The sequence below is a fragment of the Lasiodiplodia theobromae genome, assembly GCF_012971845.1.
Source record: "Lasiodiplodia theobromae strain AM2As chromosome Unknown scaffold_8, whole genome shotgun sequence".
NCBI classification, from domain to species: Eukaryota; Fungi; Ascomycota; class Dothideomycetes; order Botryosphaeriales; family Botryosphaeriaceae; genus Lasiodiplodia; species Lasiodiplodia theobromae.
Genome location: NW_023336574.1, coordinates 200,445 through 219,793, shown reverse-complemented (window position 1 = coordinate 219,793; position 19,349 = coordinate 200,445). Strand labels below are relative to the sequence as shown.

At 55.7% G+C, this 19,349-nt stretch overlaps 7 protein-coding genes across 7 annotated transcripts; 4 read left to right on the top strand and 3 right to left on the bottom strand.

Annotated features, from left to right (window-relative positions):
* Positions 1 to 1,558: 1,558 nt before the first annotated feature.
* LTHEOB_3091 (uncharacterized protein) lies at positions 1,559 to 2,438 on the bottom strand (the record flags this gene model as incomplete). Its single annotated transcript, XM_035511976.1, has 4 exons — positions 1,559 to 1,666; positions 1,725 to 1,973; positions 2,047 to 2,259; positions 2,316 to 2,438. The coding sequence occupies 4 exons, from the start codon at positions 2,436 to 2,438 to the stop codon at positions 1,559 to 1,561; spliced, it is 693 nt and encodes a 230-aa protein (XP_035362984.1).
* A 395-nt stretch (positions 2,439 to 2,833) lies between these two features.
* On the bottom strand, positions 2,834 to 4,587 carry LTHEOB_3090 (Xylosidase : arabinofuranosidase; the record flags this gene model as incomplete). Its single annotated transcript, XM_035511975.1, has 2 exons — positions 2,834 to 2,961; positions 3,015 to 4,587. The coding sequence occupies 2 exons, from the start codon at positions 4,585 to 4,587 to the stop codon at positions 2,834 to 2,836; spliced, it is 1,701 nt and encodes a 566-aa protein (XP_035362983.1).
* A 2,645-nt stretch (positions 4,588 to 7,232) lies between these two features.
* On the bottom strand, positions 7,233 to 8,781 carry LTHEOB_3089 (MFS transporter; the record flags this gene model as incomplete). Its single annotated transcript, XM_035511973.1, has 2 exons — positions 7,233 to 8,483; positions 8,539 to 8,781. The coding sequence occupies 2 exons, from the start codon at positions 8,779 to 8,781 to the stop codon at positions 7,233 to 7,235; spliced, it is 1,494 nt and encodes a 497-aa protein (XP_035362982.1).
* Positions 8,782 to 9,397: 616 nt separating this feature from the next.
* On the top strand, positions 9,398 to 12,190 carry LTHEOB_3088 (Zinc finger LIM-type protein; the record flags this gene model as incomplete). Its single annotated transcript, XM_035511972.1, has 4 exons — positions 9,398 to 9,473; positions 9,543 to 11,812; positions 11,867 to 12,034; positions 12,092 to 12,190. 4 exons carry the CDS (start codon positions 9,398 to 9,400, stop codon positions 12,188 to 12,190), a joined length of 2,613 nt encoding a protein of 870 aa, XP_035362981.1.
* Positions 12,191 to 13,313: 1,123 nt separating this feature from the next.
* Positions 13,314 to 14,624, top strand: LTHEOB_3087 (Cercosporin toxin biosynthesis protein; the record flags this gene model as incomplete). Its single annotated transcript, XM_035511971.1, has 1 exon — positions 13,314 to 14,624. One exon carries the CDS (start codon positions 13,314 to 13,316, stop codon positions 14,622 to 14,624), a length of 1,311 nt encoding a protein of 436 aa, XP_035362980.1.
* A 1,180-nt stretch (positions 14,625 to 15,804) lies between these two features.
* LTHEOB_3086 (Aldo keto reductase) lies at positions 15,805 to 16,906 on the top strand (the record flags this gene model as incomplete). Its single annotated transcript, XM_035511970.1, has 3 exons — positions 15,805 to 15,856; positions 15,913 to 16,487; positions 16,541 to 16,906. The coding sequence occupies 3 exons, from the start codon at positions 15,805 to 15,807 to the stop codon at positions 16,904 to 16,906; spliced, it is 993 nt and encodes a 330-aa protein (XP_035362979.1).
* Positions 16,907 to 17,679: 773 nt separating this feature from the next.
* LTHEOB_3085 (C2H2 domain containing protein) lies at positions 17,680 to 19,128 on the top strand (the record flags this gene model as incomplete). The annotated part of the gene is made up of 2 exons (XM_035511969.1): positions 17,680 to 18,235; positions 18,323 to 19,128. 2 exons carry the CDS (start codon positions 17,680 to 17,682, stop codon positions 19,126 to 19,128), a joined length of 1,362 nt encoding a protein of 453 aa, XP_035362978.1.
* Positions 19,129 to 19,349: the final 221 nt, after the last annotated feature.

Below are 19,349 nucleotides of genomic sequence, written 5' to 3'. Positions count from 1 at the left end.
GCTTTTCGGAATCTGAGATGGAGGTCTCTCCGGCCGCCGAAAGTGCCGGACGGGCTATTCAGACGCGCGTGGGCAGCAGCGGTTGGACTTGGTTTCTCCGGTCGTAGTGTGTTCCCCTTGAGAAGTCGAAATAAGGAGTGCTGTCTGGACTGTACATGAGATCAACAGTGATGATCCACACACATGATTCGTTCGCTCTGTACCTTTCTCGTATTCTTCGTTGGCACTCTTTCCTATTGTAACTCGTCAGCTGCTTTGCTGACGGCCGTATACGAACAGAAGGGCGGCTATGCATGGTTCGGTTGATCGTCTTGGGCTTTCTACACTTCGGGCAAGGCAAAGCGAGGGGGGGCTATTCGGCGCGCCGGACCGCCTTGTGCTTCCCGACTGCGCCCTGGAGTCTCTCGGCTACCATCTGTAGGTGGTGCTTGACGGGCCTTACCTATGCGATGCGTTTGGTACGGAAGGAATGCTGCCGTTTCCACTGCGAGTAATGGGAGCCCTCTTGTGCATTTGCATCCCTGAGGAAAGGAGCTCAACAAGCACTCGTCTGATCCATGAGAAGCTATAGGGGCTCAAGCAAAGCCTTCCTTAGACGCAGGAGTATATTCGCGTTGCTGTTGCTAACTATCTCGAGCTACAAGCTCTCCGCCGTTGGCATCGAGCTGGAGTAGCTGTTTCCACCTTTTCTAGTCTGACCATGCGCTGCTCTTGAGGGAAAGAATAGTGCTAAGAAGGAAAGACTAATGACATAACTGTAGTACAGTTTCACCTACCACCTCGAACTTCCAGACCTGTACCATTGATACATCCCGCACAACCATCCTTCTCTAAGCCTTCAAGAGGGTTCCACTTGCCCGGATACAAGGGCACGTCCACATATTCCCTGGAGCCTTTACATGTTTCTTGCAAACCACGAATTGGAATCGACCGTCGCATTTATCGATCCCATCTCATAGCCACGATCTGTCCCTCTGAACCCTGAAGCAGAATCGTCGTTTTCGACACTAGCAGGAGGTCGGTTCATCTGCGTCGCATCCACTGGTTGAGGAGGCACTCGTCGGCGTGTTCTTGGAGCTCTGAAAATGCGCCGCTGGATTTCATCATCCCAGGAGAGGCCGTTTCCAACGAGGAGTACGCGCTCTGGAGGTTTTGGAAAATGTCTGGAACGTCTCGCGGTAGGGTTGTCAGTGCCACGTACACGCCACAAGACGCTACGAATGCTGGGGAACAACGCGGAACGTTGGACCGCAGGATCTGGCGGGTGAGGTAGGGAGTCAATCGCATCGGATGCGCTTACCGGTCCTGACTCGTTGCCAACCGTCTCTCGAGTCGGGGTTGCCGGTGTTTTGGGCTTTGGTAGTGGGATTCTAGCCAAAGCATCGCGTATATGACGCCCCCAACTTGAAAAGAACTGCGGATAGCGACCAGGCAGGGATGCCTCATTCGACGATTTTGCCTTACTGTGAGCCTGGGAAGCGGCGATACTGAATGGCAGCGTAAAAGGATCCCCGTTGTAGAAAATCGGCAGTGATGTGTTATCACCTGTTTCCGGGGTCTATTTCCCATCAGTCAGCCACTCATAGCCTTTTGGTACCACGATCGGGTGGCAGGCCTTAGATGTCGCCGGTGTAGAGCTCGCATGGTCCGACCAGGCCTCTTTCTCCTGGTAGCTCGTCAGAGATGTAACTGATGAAATGGGCAGTCGTAGCTCATGGACTCACCATCCAATCCTTGTAAGCCTTCAGGACACCCCCACTCCGGAGCGACCCTACAAGCTCGTAGTCATTCGAGAGTTTCCTCTTCGGGCTTTCGTTCTGGCCATCAACTTCTGCTTCGTCGGCCCCATCCACGGCACCGTATTCATGCTGTTCCTCCTCTGAAGTTCCGCCAAGAGTAATAGTTTCTTCCGACCATCCATCCTCAGAGTTCCCTTCTTCCTCGGCATTGCCGGCGCTCGCGTATAGCAGCGTCTGCACGGCGTCAGCGGAAGCATTGGTAACGCGGACTATGTGACCCTAGTACCTGATAGCACTGCGCACATACGTATCCGTTCGTTTGAAACTCTTCGAGCGGGTATTCCTCTTCGCACCCTACACAGACCTGTGTCTCATCGTCGCCGCCGTCTTGGTCTCCCGCTGTGTTGCTGCTGCTGCCCTGTTCGGACCGCTCTTCCCGTGTCGTCGTGCTGTGAGGGGAGGTGGACCGCGTGTCTTGCGCACCATCGTTTTGCGGTGGCGAAATGGGCTCACTTCCGCCCTGTGGACGGGATCGTCAGCGGCGACGGCAGATTCGGCGATCTCATCATTACCTACGAGGCATTTGTGACAGACGTAGATTTCTGGAAGGGAAAAAGACTTGAGTTCTGGCGGGAAAGCGCTGGGTTTCTTGACTTGACCGCACTGGGCGCACTTCTTCGTGGGTTGAGGGTCCGACATGAGAGATGAATGAGCGGCGGGTGGGATATTGAATTCTTGGAACGTAATGATGAGTAAGTGGATGTGGGATGCGATGAGAGTAGAATGGTGGTGTGTGAGGTGAGAGATTCTCTTCTGGGGTTCAGCGTGGGCTGTTCCTGCCTTCCATGACTGAACCTGTGGCTGCCTTGTCAGGACGAGCCACGTCTTGTGGAGAATTTCCACATCTCGACTCGAATCTGACGCAGCAGCTCCGGAAAATTAATTCGCAGCCGAGCTTGAATTCCTGGTGAGCCGATACTTTGTAGCAAACATTATCTGTTCGCTTCGTATTTTTGAGCTTTCTTCCTATCTGCCGCTTCTTCCTTCTGCGCTGCCATGCTAGCTTCCTTCATCCACGATACAGTCTTCTTTCGTTACTTGGATGGCACAATCTCCGTGTCGCTAATCTTCTGTCCCTTGCCTTCATACCTCCACCTGCTAATATATGCCGGTGTCTTTCCATCGCCTCCATTGCTCGTTGCGTACACTCCAACTAATGTGCCTGTGATACAGTCAGTATAAGCTCACAGCCAGTTGAGAGACAGGAGCGCTTACCAGTAAAGGGACCACTGCCCCCGCTCACGATAGTGGCAGGCGCATGAGAAATAGTCTTCGCCTCCTCGGCCTCATCCGACGGACCAGCAGAAAAGGTGTAATGCGTATCATTCAACGCCTGGACGTACAGCCTTACCGGCCCGCCCAGCCACGCCTCAGGCACAGGCTCAACGACCGTCTCGGGCGCAGGTCCCTCATTGTTGCCCGTCCCATTGACACGGAACCTCAGATGCGGCGCCAGACCAGCCGATTCGTCTGAAGCCAAAAGCACGACACCAAGATCCAAATGCTGGTCCTGTGTCAAGAACACCGTCACGCCCGCCTCTTCTTCCTCTCCCGCCGCAGAATCTACCGCCACATCAACACTGAAATCAAACAGCGTATCCGTCTGCCTCCTGCCCACGAACGTGATGCCGTCCGTCGGCTCGAAGTCCGTTCCGCCTGTCAGATTCGCCTTCGACGGGACGAGCCGCAGCGCATTCGTCGCCTCCTCCGGGCTGACCGCGAAAGCGCCCTCAGGCGGGAAGCGCCAGAACAAGAAGTGCTTCGGGATGCCCTCTCCGGGCGCAAAGCCAATGACATCCGCATCCCCCACGAAGGGGCCCTCGCCAGGCACATCTCGCGTAGGCGCCGGCAGCGGCCAGCCTTCCATACGGCCCCGCACAGGCTGCAACACCGGCCACTCGCCGTCCTCCCACGACGCCGGGAACAGCACCGTCTCGCGGCCCATGGGGTAGTTCGTCCACGCCGGCCCCGACCGCGTGCTCAGCGCGATGCCCCACCAGTGTCCCGCCGCGTCCTGGAAGAGGTCCGCGTGGCCGACGGTCTGGAAGTACTCGTCGGTGCCGCTGTTAGTAAGAATGGGGTTCCCTTCGAACGCCTCGTAGGGCCCGGAGACGTTCCTCGAACGCGCGATGATCTCGGTGTGGCCAAGCTCGGTCCCGCCTTCTGCGATCATCAGGTAGTACCAGCCATCCTTCTTGTACAGATGCGGCCCCTCCGGGCTGGCGCCGCCGGTGCCGTTCCAGATGTAGACGGGGTCGGAGACGGCGCCCGTGTCGAGGTCGATGGTCGACTGCTGGATGCCGGCGTACGTCACGTACACCGTGCCGTCGTCGTCCCAGAACAGATCGGGATCGATGGACGCGGGCGTGAAGCGCACCGGGTCCGACCACGCGGCGTCGTCGAAGGGGTCCGTCGTCTTGAAGATGAGCCCTTCCCACGCGACCATGACGACGATGTTGTAGAAGACGCCGTCGTGGTAGCGCAGCGTCGGCGCGAAGACCCCGTTGTTCTGGCCCGTGTACGTGTTCATGTCGGGGAATTGCGAGGCGCGGTTGTAGGCGTTGGAGACGTGCTTCCAGTTTTGCAGGTCTTTGCTGGCGTAGATGGGGAGACCGGGGAAGCCGAGGAAGGTGGAGACGCTGCAGAAGTAGGTCGAGTCGTGCGAGGGGACGAAGATGCAGGTTGGGTCGGAGTGCCAGCCTGGGAAGAGGGGGTTTGTGTAGGTTGAGTTGGCTGTGGTGTTGGTGGTGGTCGGGAAGGGCTGGCCTGGGCTGGCGAGTGCCAGCATGGCGGCGAGGGTGATGCATGCGAGGCGCATCTTTCCAATTGATGCTGGTATGTGATGTCGACCGCACAGTCGAGGTATCACTGATGTACTTTCATGGGGTTTAAAAGTGATGCTAATCCCTGTCATGTCGGCGGCAAATGCTCAGGTCCCGGGAAGTACTAGCCGAATCGCAATACTTCATATTTAGCCTAATGGCGCGTTTTAGAAAAGATATTCAGGTTCTCGTACGGCAGATTCATTTAACATCTATTTCCCCGCCTTTTTCCGAGGTGGGGAATATTTCGTGGTTGCGCTTTTCGGTTAGACTTTTACAGAGGGGATGGCTAGCGCGAAGAATAGCAGGGCTCAGAACATAGAGTAACTATACCCCAGCTCTACCTTAAAAAATAACATATGGGGGTATTTGAAGCAATCATCGGGACGAGAATGTCGAATTAAAAATTCTACATACACGTCCGGACGATAGCTTCGGCTACCCATGACATGTCATTTTTCTCAAATCCACGCTAACCTTCGGCTGCGAGAGGGGACCGTACTTTTCGGGTGCCCCGCCTTGCGTCATCCAAGACACTTTCCAGGGCCTTTCCGTTTGGAAAACGAGTACGACCGCTGTCTTGGGCTCGGATAAATCTTCAACACCAGGGCTAAGTTCGAAGCTGCTGTACGCACGTTCGTTCAGTATCTCCTGGGCTGGCTCGATCCACCGGCACGCCCACCGGCACGTCCACGGGTCACCTTTTCGGGCTTTGCACCTTCTCAATCAGTGGATTAATGATCTACTTCTCTTACTCACTCACGTTCCTACCAATCATAAAACTACAGTGGACGTGCCGGTGGACGCGCTAGTGGATCGAGCCGGTGGATCGAGCGGGCCCAGGAGATAGCTCTATGCCGACCGTTGACGTCTGTTTAGGCCTTGGTAACGGTCTGTCTGATATACCAATAGTTGCATTTGCAATGCTAGGGACCCTGTATTTGACAATACGCATGCCTCATCATTAACAAGTCGAGTATAGTGGTGCACAATGTCAAAGAACAATCCAGCCTGGAGAAATTTATCATTGAAGCAGCAAAGTGGTGCCTCATGGCAATCTTATTCATTAAATGTGTTCCTGAGGCTAAAAGGTCCTTGCCAGAGGCTAGAGCCTAGCTATCCAGTTCTCCAAATGTAAAGACTGACATTAGTATATATTTTCGATAGATTACGATCACATAATACGGAATACTCTTCATCATCTATTTTAGCTACAGCCGCACACTGATCAATATTGATGATGATGTGCCTTAAGTAATGTTGTCAGTTGTTAGAAATCAGCTTGTATAGTCTTATCAATCTCGCATACAGGATAAGCTTAGGCAACACATCCTCCGACGGCAGTGACAGGTCCTTTCGCTTGATGCAGATAGTGGTGGCTGGTAAGTATCTTTCGTGAAAGTCGCCTATGGCCGTTTTATATTCTCACTGATGCTCTAAAATAACGCCATCAGTTGATATCACGGTATTCAGCTGGCCAGTTTTGTTACGGTGATGGCTTCACGTGAAAACTGTTTCAATATGTGGAAAGGGCTCGTCAGCTGCACGCTGCTTTTTGGCCGTGCAGGCATCAACGTCGGTTACTTAAAATCTTAGAGCATTGCGCCACGACATACAGCAACTTTCACTGCTCAAGTCTCTTATTCTCAGGCCACAACCTAAAGAAACACTTTGGCTCCTTCTGTTCCGGTGGTGAATTAGTATTGTAAAGTGGCAGATCTTGGAAACAAACGAGCAGGGTACCCAGCATGGTCGTACCGAAGACCCTCAGTACGGCTGACCATTCTTTGCTGATGAAGTTGTGTTGCGCAACTTCACCTTTATGCCCGACATCGTGAAGTATCTCAAATGATGATACTCATCAAGAATGCATCTTGCGGAGAGTTGTCTCCGATGTTGCATTCTTATGGTTGACCGTCTCTCTCCGGCCCAAAGAGGAGAATGCCCAAGAAGTGTGTATCCTTTCTATATTGTGTCGCACCCTAAGTCTCTACTGGATACGTATTGAGAACCTCAATGTCGAAGGAGGGTTGTCCATAATAGGGATTGTTTAAATAGCTAGAAACTGCTGGTCGGTGAACAAGTGACCGTGCACACTCAAGCGGGAGGCTGACTTCAGTAAATGCGTGATAGCAGTCATGTGCGAAGAACTCAGCTCTTTGCTTATCCGTAAGCAAAGTGAAAGTTTCAAAGCTTGACCATGAAGGATGATGAACAGGGAAAAGGTTGTCCCGTGAATTTGAGGAGAAATCTATCTTCACGGCTACGATAATAACCAAAATTGAGTCAACAGAAGCAAAGGAGGACATATGGAATCGAGATGGAATGGTCGTCAATTTTGAACGATCACTGCTCTTGTCTAGATCAGAGGTAGTAAAAGGGCGTAGATCATGAGTTCGCTTGAAATTGGGGCGGTGCGACGTTTGTCTATGTCCCCAGTTTGCATTGGTAGAAGCCTTCGACGAGTTATGGGGGGTCCACATGCCTCAGGCTCATGATATCGCTCCATAATTCCCCCAAGCATATCAATATAGCCCGGAACACATCATGAGATGTGTATTGGATTTCTAGCATCTATGACTTTTGTATGTACAGACCAGCTCCTCAACGTCTATACCCTCTTCAGCATCACCATCCTCTTCAAGAAATTACTTTTCACAGTACCGTTGCTTTCGTGCGCCACTGGCTCAGCAACATGCTCAGAAACCGGATCAGCACTGTCTTCAGACCCATTCTTCTCTGCAGCCAGCTGCTCCATTTCACCAATCTTCCACGCCCTCAGTAACCACAAGAAGACCGCGGCCCCAATGTACATGAATCCAGTGAAAATCTGTGCCCCGAGATAGTTGCCGTGATTGGAAGCCGTGATCTGCAGCGCAATGGCCTCCGAGAAGGTCGTCGGGATCACAAGGATGACCCATGTGATTGATAATGCTGACGGCAGGTCGGCAATGCCAACAGCCTCAGCCGTGACCGGGGCAACGACGGCCCAGTAGGTTCCAGCAACCATGCCGACGACCAGAGCAAAGAAGATCATGACGCCGTAGGTCTTTGCGAAGATCCAGATGACGAGGGAGAACAGGCCGGCGAGGAAGGTCATGACCGAGGCCATGTTCATGCGGCCGACATTGTCGCTAAAATAACCGATCGGGGGTCGGCCTAGTGCTTGACCGAGGTTAAGCACGGCGCCGATGACCGAGCCTTGGTGTGCTGACAGGCCGATACCGCTCTGCGCGTAGTTCGGTAGCGAGAAGAGCAGTACGATGTAGCCCAGCATGCTGAGGAATCCGAAGCCCAGGAGCAGCAGAAACTCTGGTCGGCGGAAGAGCCGATAGTCGAAGGCTAGCTGAGAGGAGCCAATCTTCTTGTTCCGGTCCTTGATGAGCAGGGCGCAGGCGGTATTGACAGTGAATGCGCAAATTCCGAGGATTCGGAAGGCCCAATCCAGGCCGATGCGCTGTATCATGGCATTGGTGGCAAGTGAGTACATCAAGCCCCCTAGCCCAGAGCCTGAGGCGGTTATGCCGTTGGCGAAGCTGCGGCGCGTTGTGAACCACTGTGGAGTAACCCCAACGGAACCCACGAAGAGAAAACCCATTCCCCAGCCGAAGCAGACGCCCTGGCTCAGGAAGAGCTGCCATATCTCTGTCGCAAATGAAGCGCCGATCAGAGAGAGCGTCTCAAAGAAAACTCCAATAAGAAGCGTCACACGAGTTCCAAAACGGCGAGTGGTCATGGTGGCCAGAGGCGCCACGAACAAAGCCTGTGAGATTGAAAGACCGCCAACGAAAGCGAAGTCGAGACGGGTTGCGCCTGGGAAGACATTGTTGGACAGGTAGTGAGCCAAGAAGACGCCGTAACTCTGGGAAGGCTGTAAGTGTTGGGGTGAAAGATGAAGTGAGCAGAAAAGAACGCACGCTATTCAAGCCCCAAGTATGGGCGTTGATCCAGAAGGTTGCTGCGCAACACACCCAGCCGTAACCGCCGTTGGGTGGCACGTCGGGTGCGGGTGTGGGTGGCGGGGCGGTAGCCGATGGCGGGCTTTCGTCCAAATTCCTGTCTGGCTCGTCCAGATTCTTCTCCTGCTCCTCGTTCTTCTCCGAAACGGTCGCAATTGAGGGCTCACGAGTCGGCATCACGTCCTCGGCGGGAGAAGCCATGGCGATGGCAAGGGAAGCAGGCACAATGACTCCATGATGGCGGAGCAGCGGTCTTTTAGTCAATGGCGCCGTTAGAGCAGGCGGCGAATTCGGTAATAAGAGAGCGGTGCCGTTCTACCGCCGGGATCGTCCCTCGATCCTCCCGCACACCCCACAGCTTCCCAGACGGGCAGCATTGGCGTAGCATCACGAGGCCGCCGTTGGCGAGCCGAAGGATCGCGCTGGTGGGCGGTGGTGGACAAAAGCCGGGGACGGTTGAGCTTGTTGCCGGGAGTGACAGGGCGATGGTCGGCAAGGCTGACGGAGACCCTTTCGACCTCGCCGTCCGGCTGGAACCTGGCGTTGCTGCGACGACCCCGGCCACCGAGCACAAACACCACTTCACCGGCTTGGCACGTACCTGACGCCAGCAATCGTCGTCCCCGCCCTTCCCCCAGTCGCCGCCGCCTCCACGTATCCCTCCATTCGCTCGCTTGACCGCTCCAATCCCATCGTCCAAGCCAGCTCCTCGCCGCTTCGCCAACGACAGCCCGCCGCATCAAACGCATCTCGTACCACCCCGACCAGCAAGGCCCGACGTGCAGCAGACCCAGCATTCCGCCCAAGCCCGCCCAGCATGCTGTCGCGCTCGCGCAGTAAGGACAAGGGCAGCAACATCCCTGGGCCCACCTATATGAACAATGAGCAGGTCGGTCAGTACTCCCCGTTCCAAGCTGAGACACCCAGCCACCGCCGCAGAAATGTGCCAACCGCTTGACCAGGCAACTTCCTCAGCAATATCCGCAACAACCGCCCCCAACGCCCTAATGGCTCCCGCCCGCTGCCTGCCTCCCCCATGGGCTCGCTCCGCTCCTCGAGAACTTTCGGCAGCGCGACTCCTGAGCCTCGAGACCCGCCGACCTTGACTCCGACCAAGTCCCAGCCACCTCGCAGCACTAGTGCTCTATCGCACCGCGACATGTTCTCGTCGTCTAACAACAGCAGAGGCTCGCTGCGCGAGCGTCTGGCGCCGCGCGCCGCCTCCAGCCTGGGTCGGCCGCTCGTCCGGGATCCATTCACTCGCTCCACCTCGCGGAACTCGCAGAAAGTAGATCCAGCTACAATTGAGCGCGCCGACTCTCGGACGTCTTCACGCTCGACAAGCGGCGAGCAGCGCCACGCGTATCGGGAAAGCGGTGCCCGGTGGATGGAACGCCAGGAGGCTGCGTCGCTCAGGAAGGCCCTGGAGGACATGGACGCTGCCGAGGAGCAGAGGATATTCGCCGCCGCCCAGGACGAGGCCGCCGAGCTGGTCTGGAAGCACCAGAATCCCAAAGCGGCGATTCGGAGCCCCGATGCGCCCTATGAGTACACGGCCCACCTAAAGAAAGGGAGCCACGCCCGAGCTCAGAGCTATGACGCCCCCTCGCCGCAATCGAGCGCCAGCGGTCGCAACAGCTCACTCAGCAGCCGCGGCTCCAGTTCCTCATCCGTAAAAGTGCACGACTTTGTGATCGCCAAAAAGAGTGATAAGCTCAAGTCCAAAAAGGATACCGACGCCCACCCCTCCAAGGCAATGGAGTCGCCCATGCAGTCTCCCACAAAGAGCCATGTCTCGTTCGATGTCCCTAACCCCCGACGCCGGAGCAGCGGTTCTAAGAGAAAACTCAGTGGCAGCCTGTTCCAAAACCCCAACGACAAGATCTATGAGGAGCCCGAGGAGTCTGCATCTCCACCCGCCGAGCAGAAGCCCACGCCGCCGTCGCCCTCGAAGTTGCCCATCCACACCCGCAGGAACCCCTTTTCGCGCATTCAGTTTGGGCGCGACAACTTGACCCGTTCGAACACCGACTCGCAGGCCACCCCCCAGAAGAGGTTTGACCGGTTCGAGATCCATAGGAATGAGCCGACTCAGTCGCGCAACCCTGCGTACACGTCCAATGAGAATGCGCCTGTAACCCCTACGCAGGCCCGGAATCCTGCGGCAAGTTCCCCGGAGGAATCGCCTGTCAAGATGAAAGATGGTAAGGAGATTCGGGCTGATGATATCCGCGCAGCCACGAGCATGAGGCTCAAGGACAGAAGCCCGAAGCTGCCCACCCCGAGCATGGTCAGTGATAGTCCGGGACGCCCCATTGTCAGCTTCCAGAAAGACTACAAGCCGAAAGAGGTTGCGCTCAAAGAAGAGCAAGCAAAGGCCATGGTGGAGATGAAGTCTCCTGAGGCCAGCCATGAGCCCAAGTCCTACCCCCCGAGCCCGCCCAAGAGCGCAAGCGCTCCCGTCGTGCCGACCATCAACATGCCGGACGAGCCTTTTGGCAAGAAGAGGAGCTCCGCAATCCCGCCAATTCCGGAAATCAATGTTTCTGATGAGACTCCCCGGCCAAGATCTCGGGGATCGGCTGCAGCAGCGCCCATTCCTTCCATCTCGGTCGGCGGCGCCCCTTCGGTTCCTTCGATCAACGTGTCCGACCCCCCGAGCATCAATGTCTCTGGTGGCTCAGCACGGCCGCTGCCAACGATCAACGCCCCTTCGTCTGGCTCTGCAAGGCCTCTTCCCGATCCGAGGTCGGCGCGGAATGGCCGTCCCCTTCCCCGTACGGCAAACACGGCACCCAGTACTATGCCGAAGGGTCACTGGACTCCTTCCGGTGGTGTGCGAACCTCGGCTCTGTGCGAATCCTGTGCACTCCCTATCGCTGGTCGTACCGTGAGTGCTGGCGGTGCTCGCTTCCATCCGGAATGCTTCCGCTGCTACCACTGCTCGGAGGCGCTGGAATGTGTTGCCTTCTACCCGGAGCCGCAAGGAAAGCGTGAGGAGCGTCTTGACCGCATCTACAGGCGGAGGAATGGCGAGGATGTGGAGATCATGGAGGGTTACAGCGAGAATGACGATGGCGATGAGGGGCTGCGGTTCTACTGCCATCTGGACTACCACGAGTTCTTCAGCCCGCGATGCAAGAGCTGCAAGACGCCTATCGAGGGAGAGGTCATTGTGGCTTGCGGTGCTGAATGGCATGCTGGGCACTTCTTCTGTGCGGAATGCGGCGATGTGAGTATCTTTTTTTGTCCAACCTGGTTGATGGAATGCTGACGATAGATGCAGCCGTTCGACTCCTCGACACCTTTTGTTGAGAAGGACGGCTATGCTTGGTGTGTCAACTGCCACACCAACCGCTACTCGACCAAGTGCAAGAAGTGCCGCAAGCCGGTTACGGATACCGTTCTGAAGGCACTTGGATTCGAGTGGCACCCCAACTGCTTCGTCTGCACGGTAAGTTGTCGTTGTTTCTTTGCATACTGTTATGTGCATGATGCTGACGATAATCAGGAATGCTCGGGCGAGTTCGTGGACGGCAGGTACTTCCTCCGCGGCGAGGAGAAAAACCCTGTCTGCGTCAAATGCGAGGAACGGAGGCTCAAGGCTTAAAGGGATTAATGGGGCTGGTGGGTAATGGCCTGTAATGACCCGGACTGGACTTTTTCACTTCTTTTCATGTGTTTTTTTTCCCTCCCTATTGTTTCTCCCCCTTTTCCTGCTTCTCTGCTTTATTATTACTGCATTGCTTTGCTCTCACTTGTATTGCTCTCTCCCCGGTTCCTGCATTTGGTTCATCGTTTACTATCCCTTCATGCGCATTAATTTGTACGAGTTCGGGAAAGCGGGCGCTGGGTGTATCAGTGGCGTTGGCGTTTTGATCTACTCGGCGGGGTTGAGGAATTGGTTAAGTCTGATGGATGGCTGTAAGATCCGAAATGAATAGCTTAAATCATTAAATAATAAGCCGATGTCGTATTTCTTTCTCTCAACGAGCTGTACAGTCCCCTCTCGCAGCCGATGGCTACTGTGAAGAATAGACAGGTACCAATTACGGGTGGTTTGTGAACACAGCACGAGAAAACGTTCGAGAAAGAAGAAGTAACTCAGTGAGTTGCTTTAGAATCCATTGCAGAGTATCGGTGGGTGATGATGGGTACCTCCTCATCCCGAGTCGAGGCAAACAAACAAAACGGACAACTCTAAAGCCCGAGACTGGCCCACCCAAACAGGAAAGGGTTTAGCCTTCGGGCCCGACGGAGCGCCAGCTTCTCGGTAGGCCTTTCGCCCCTCGGTGGCGCTAGTCCGCTACCCAAATCCTTCGGCCCCCAAGCTTCGCGCCTAGCCGGGATTCCGTTCGTTCAGGATCCCACCACGAAGGCCTATCGTGCCACACGCGGAGGAGACGGAGACGGGAGTCGGAGGCAACAGTTTATGGGGGCGAAGAGCTGGTGTTTTGGCATGTCCGAAGGAAGTGAAGGCGCGCTCTATGTGAAGGCGCATATAAGGGCGCTGCGCGCCGCTGTTGGTGGTGAAAGTGAATCACAGAAGACAAGCAACAAAGATAAGCAAGCAAGCCTCTTTACGATCGTCAAAGCTTAGCAGAATTAAGCTTTTTGTTTTACCATACCAAAGTCACTACCCATATACCATCACTTCTCTCTATCTCGCTACCACCAACCAAACCCACCACCTCTCGAACTACCACACCCTCAAAACCGACCAAACCCCAACAATGTCATCATCCACAACCAACAACAACCCCACCCCCCTCCCCATCCTAATAATCGGCTCCGGCCTGGGCGGCCTCCTCCTCGCCCAAGCCCTGCTCTCCGCCTCCATCCCCTTCGCCATCTACGAGCGCGACGCGGCGCCTAGCGTGCGGCCGCAGGGCTACCGCATCCGCATATCCGGCGACGGCATCGCGGCGCTCGAGACGACACTGCCTCCAGCCATCTTCCAGCGCTTCGAGCAGACGTGCGCGCAGGTCAAGCTGCTCGGCGCGGTGGGGCCGGGCGGCGCGGCGATAGATGCGAAGACGGGGAGAGAAGTGGAGGGGGAGGAGGGGGCAAAGTACAAGCCGACGCCGGCGCACGTCAAGCGCATGCAGCAGGCGGCGACGAGGCGCAGGCCGTACACGCCGGATCGGGCGGCGGCGAGGCGGGTGTTGATGGAGGGTAGGGTTGGGGAGAGGGTGCGCTGGGGGAAGGCGTTTGAGGGGTATGATGTTGTTGAAGAGGAAGGAAAGAAGGTCGTCATCGCGCGGTTTGCGGACGGGTCGACGGCGAAGGGGTGTCTGCTCGTGGGCGCGGATGGGGCGCGCAGTCGTGTTAGGAGGCAGTTCTTGGGCGATGTGCTGCGCCCTGTGGACACGCGCGGCCGGATCGTCTATGGGAAGACGGCGCTGACGGAGGAGGTGGAGGGGAGGATGCCGGAAGGGCTGTTGGACGCGATGAGGTTGGTTGAAGAGAGGGGGAGGACGGATGGCGCGCCGGTGACGTGCCTGTACGAGCCGATCCGGTTTCCGCAGAGGGGAGAGGTCGAGGGATGCCCGGAGGAGGATTACGTCTACTGGGTGCTGGTGTCGAGGAATGAGGTTTTCGGCGTCGAGGACGATGTGTTGGCACGCATGTCGAGCAAGGAAGCAAAGGAGCTGGCTTTGGATGTCACCAAGGAGTGGAATCCACAACTGCGAGCGCTGTTTGAACTGGCGGATCCGACCCAGACGGCTGCGATGCGTGTCCTCAGCATGCGACCGGAGATGGCGGCTTGGGAGCCACTGAGGGAGCCGGTGACGCTACTTGGAGATGCGGCGCATGTTATGTCGCCGTCTGGAGGTGTGGGCGCAGTCACAGCGTTCCGGGACGCAGCGAACTTGGCCAAGGTGCTGGTGGAAAACGGAGGACAGGTGTCGGCCGAGATTATTGGAAAGTACGAGGCCATGATGAAGGAGTATGCGAAGGAGGCCATTGAGGAATCGCGGCAAGGTGGTGTCAGATTCTTCAACCACCCACCGTTCGAGGAGTGCAAGTCGGTTGATGCTTAAGATTTGGTCCTAGATAGGTTTTAGAATGGTGTCTTGCCTCCATAGCTTTGTTTTCAGTAATTAATGTTCTTCTTTGTTTGTAGATGTCTCTAGAGGAATAAAGCTTTTGTTGCTAGGTGCTCTATATAAGCCAGTAAGTTAAGCCACTTCGGTATGCTAGTGACGCTCGAAGAGGTGGTGCTTGGTTAAATGAGAGCCTGAAGATTTACGTAGGGCAGCCCAAGTTTCCGCCCGTCCTCTGTGGGTAATAAAGAGGTCGAAGGTTCGAAAACGAGCTGGGGAAGACAAAAAAGACGGTCCCAAGGAGTCTTTCTGAGCTTAACCCGCATGTAGCGGGGTTCAGTTTTGCCATTTTAGTCGACAGTCACAGTCTTTTTTTTCAGCCTGTTCCATCAAGACTTCTTCTAATAAGATATAAAGAGGATTGACTTCCATTTTGCGCCAGAAGGCAATGCTCCTGAAGTGCGCTGAAGAGGAATCAATCATCTCTTTTAGGAATTCAAGAAGGTTGCTTTTGACGCCATATTTCCCCTGCCAATTGTCAGCCAGTATAGTGGCATTTCCTCCCCGTCAAATCTGGTTCGATGATACAGCGAGGTGGAGAACTGGGGTTAGAAAATCCAGATGGTACCGGGCTATGATATTGTGGCTTCATGGGAGCTTGGAAGAGCCCTCCGGATGGGTTGTGCTCCGATATCCGGGCCGTAAACCTCGAGGCGGCGCATGCAGTCTGCTAAGCCACAATTTATCGGGACAACCTTTGGTGGTGGTTTGTAACCAATGTCTCGAACAAGCAGGCCCATTGTCGCTGGAGTTAAGATGAGGCCGAACCGCGGTTGTACCGGAGTTAAGCTGGCGGGGGCGCAGCCCCCTCACAAAAGTTCCCGCCGCCCTTCCTGCACGCCAAGTACTGTTCCTAGATCCTCAGATCCAGGTCCTGAATCAGATAAGCGCGATCCTTTTAACGGACATAGCCAATTCTGTTCCCGGAAATACATGTAAGTTCACCTATTAACGCCGGAGCACCAATGGCGTTATGTTGCCCACGGATGGATTCAAGTAGAGCGCATTCCAGCCGCGAGACGTCTGTTTTTCATCAACAAGCTCTCCTCATCAACAAATATCATCAGCATTCATTCACTCACCTCATCGAAAGCTCTCACAGACATCAACCGAAAAGATGGTCGAGATCGCTGGCAAGAAAGTCGGAAGCACCGGCTTCGGCTTGATGGGTAAATCGAACATGATCAACATGGCTGGCGTACATCTTGTACTAACACAAGTCCAGGCATGACATGGCGTCAGAACCCGCAACCATTCGAGGAATCTTTCAAGACCATGAAGGCTGCCTTGGAGGGTGGTTCTAACTTCTGGAACGGCGGCGAGTTCTACGGCACACCTGAGCACAACTCTCTCCACCTTCTGAGGGACTACTTCACCAAGTATCCCGAGGACGCCGACAAGGTTGTCATTTCGATCAAGGGCGGCGCCAAGCCCGGTCAATTGGAGCCGGATGGTAGTCGCGAGAATGTCCACAGGAGCATCAACGAGTGCCTGCGTCTCCTCGACGGCAAGAAGTTCTTGGACACGTTTGAGTGTGCCCGTGTGGACCCCAACGTTCCCATTGAGGATACCATCTCGTACATTGCCGAGTTCGTCAAGGCTGGCAAGCTTGGAGGTATTTCTCTTTCCGAAGTCGGTCCTCAAACCATCAGACGCGCCGCAAAGGTTCACCCGATTGCCTTCGTCGAACTCGAATTCTCCTTGTACTGCACCGACATTCTGCACAATGAGATCGCTAAGACCTGCGGCGAGCTGAACATTCCTATCGTCGCTTACTCGCCGCTTGGCCGCGGATTCCTGGTACGTTTCACACTACAACTTTGAATTTCAAGATGCTGACAAAATATCGACAGACTGGCCAGATTCGCAGCATCGAAGATCTTCCCGAGGGTGACTTCCGCCGCATAGCACCGCGCTTCCAGCCTGATGTCTTTGACGAGAACATCAAGCTTGCAGACGAAGTCGACAAGATTGCCAAGAAGAAGGGCGTTACTCTTGGTCAAGTCGGTCTTGCTTGGGTCAGGCAACAGAGCGGCAAGAATGGCCTTCCGACCGTGATTCCCATTCCTGGTGCTACCAAGGCTTCTCGTGTCCACGAAAATGTCAAGGAGATCACCTTGTCTAACGAAGAATTGGCTGAGATTGATGAGATCTTGCAGCGGATAGAGGTCAAGGGTGGGAGATACCCGGCTTGGGCTGCAGCACACCTGAACGGTTAGGTGCTTCACAAGCGCCAGTCGTTGAGTTTCATAGTAGATTACCTAAATCAAGAACGGCGTCAGCTAGTTGCCAATGGATCGCCAGTAGAGTATACGTGTTTGTGTAACGATTGTCAGATCAAGTGTAGAATTAATCACCATTTGGTACCACTCCCGAAGGAGGACTCCATCAGGATTGCAGAATTCTTTTTGACATCACTCGTGGGTTTATGAGGGAGGGCAGTGAAGTGAATGTAGAACGAACCTTTTCTGAGCTGTACCACGTCGGTTGAATTTAGAACTCAAAGACTGTTGCATGATTTTCGGAGCGAACTTCCTCTTCTCAGCGTAACGCTGCAGGCATCGCATAGACGTGGGACGACAAGCGACCCAAGCCGTTACAAGATCAAATCATTGAATCTCGGCGGGTGCTTCGTTCCGGTGCGGATGAGCCTAGTGCAGCTTCGAGGTGCGGGTGAGGAAGCGGAGTGACGTGACAGAGTTCGGTGGCCTCGAGAATTTAAGCCGGGGCAAGTGCGGAAGTGGGCGCTGTTCCGCGCCGCACCAGCTTTTATCGTGGCCGCCCATTGGCAGATGGAGCGCACGACACTCGGGCCACGGCAAGCCAGGTCTGAGGGCCCTCCCCCGACGCGCGCGGTCGGCTGGGCAGGTGCGCGCGGCAAAGCCCAGCTAGCTCGAGCTCAGCTCAACACCATGGCCGCTCGTCGCCGTCCCTTTCCCGTAGTCATCATCATCAACCCACGTCTCGACGGCCACCCCGCGCCCTCGCCACCATGGAATCGCCTGGATCGCCCCTCTCAGAGCTGTCCTCCGACGAGTTCCAGGAGGAGGTCAAGACTGAGGACCGCTCCTTGAGCGTCGACACGTACAACGACGCCGACCACGATAGCACGCGCCCGTCGAAGCGCCAGCGCACCGGCGCCGGGCCCTCGTCTGGTCTCGCAAACTTCCGTGGCGCAACTCCCGAAGCACCGCAGCCTGACGCCGACGCCGACATCTATATTTCCGAGGACACGGACGGCAGCGTGCCAGCCTCGCCGCACCATGGCTACAGTGGCGGCGGCGGCGGCGGGCTGCAAGAGGAAGAGAGCTTCGGCCAAGAGCAAGTCACTGTCTGCAAGTGGGAAGGATGCGAGGCCGGCGACCTAGGAAACATGGACAAGCTGGTCGATCACTTGCACGATGATCACATCGGCACCCGCCAGAAGAAGTACTCGTGCGAGTGGACAGACTGCGCGCGCAAAGGCATTCCACATGCCAGTGGCTACGCCCTGAGGGCCCACATGCGCAGCCATACCAGGGAAAAGCCCTTCTACTGCACTTTGCCAGGTAAGTTGCTGCTACCACCTTCGCCATTTCCTCAGCCATTGCCTCAGGCTATGCCATAGTGAAACTAGTCGCTGACGACCAACATAGAATGCGATCGTGCTTTTACGCGATCCGACGCTTTGGCAAAGCATATGCGTACCGTGCACGAAACGGAAGCGCTACGGCCCTCGGACCCTGTTCCCAAGCACCACTCCTCTAACCCGTCGAACAAGAATCAGCGGCTGCGGCTGGTCTTCAAGAACAATGGCACCGACAAGCCCGGCTCGCCGATGCCCGCATCACCGCACTCTCAAGGCGCGGGCCAACAGCAGCCGCCACCGCCCGTCGAGAACGAGTACGAGCACAACAACGTCATCTACCGGCCCCTCGACCCCACCATCCCGCACAGTCCGCTCACCCGCAAGTTCCCGCATGACATACAATTCACGAAGGAGGAGATGAGCTTGTCAGCGCCGGATCTGCTGCGACTGCTGACCCGACAGATACAGTGGGCCACGGCGGAAGGCGAGGAGCTGAAGGCCGAGGTCGATGCGCTGGAGAAGGCTCGTAAAGACGAGTGGATGGCGAAGGAGCTGACGCTTGAGAACGTCATGGAGGCTGAATTCGGCCGCATGGAGCGTGTCGACCCCCTGTTGAACGAGGATAGTGCCAGCGCAACCGTCTTCCGCGAGATGTTGAGGGAAGACATCAAGGTCGGCAAGACATTAGACGTGCAGCCCAAGCCCAACTGGCGAGATATCGTTCCAGTGCAGAAGACGAGGGAAAAGGAGGGGCTCGAGGCTGCGGGCGAACTGACGGGCATGGCGGGTGCTCACAGGTTCGATGCCGCTGGTGACCCAGTTGTAGAACGGAGGCCGGAAAACCTGGGCATAGGCGTTGGCGGTGGCCCGTGAGAGGGCCTGTTTCAAGGCGAATGGGCTTTGAGGGGTTTTGTCGAGTCGAGAGAGCTCGCATTGCAAAAACACGGCGCTTTTCCTTTTTGAGGCAGCATGCTATGCTGCGTTATGCGAATGTATCCTCTTACTGCTTTGCTTATTTCCACGGCTGAGAAGAGGGAGCAATTGAAATGGAGTGGCCCTGGTCTCGGATGATTACCTTTCTCTGTTTTCTTCCC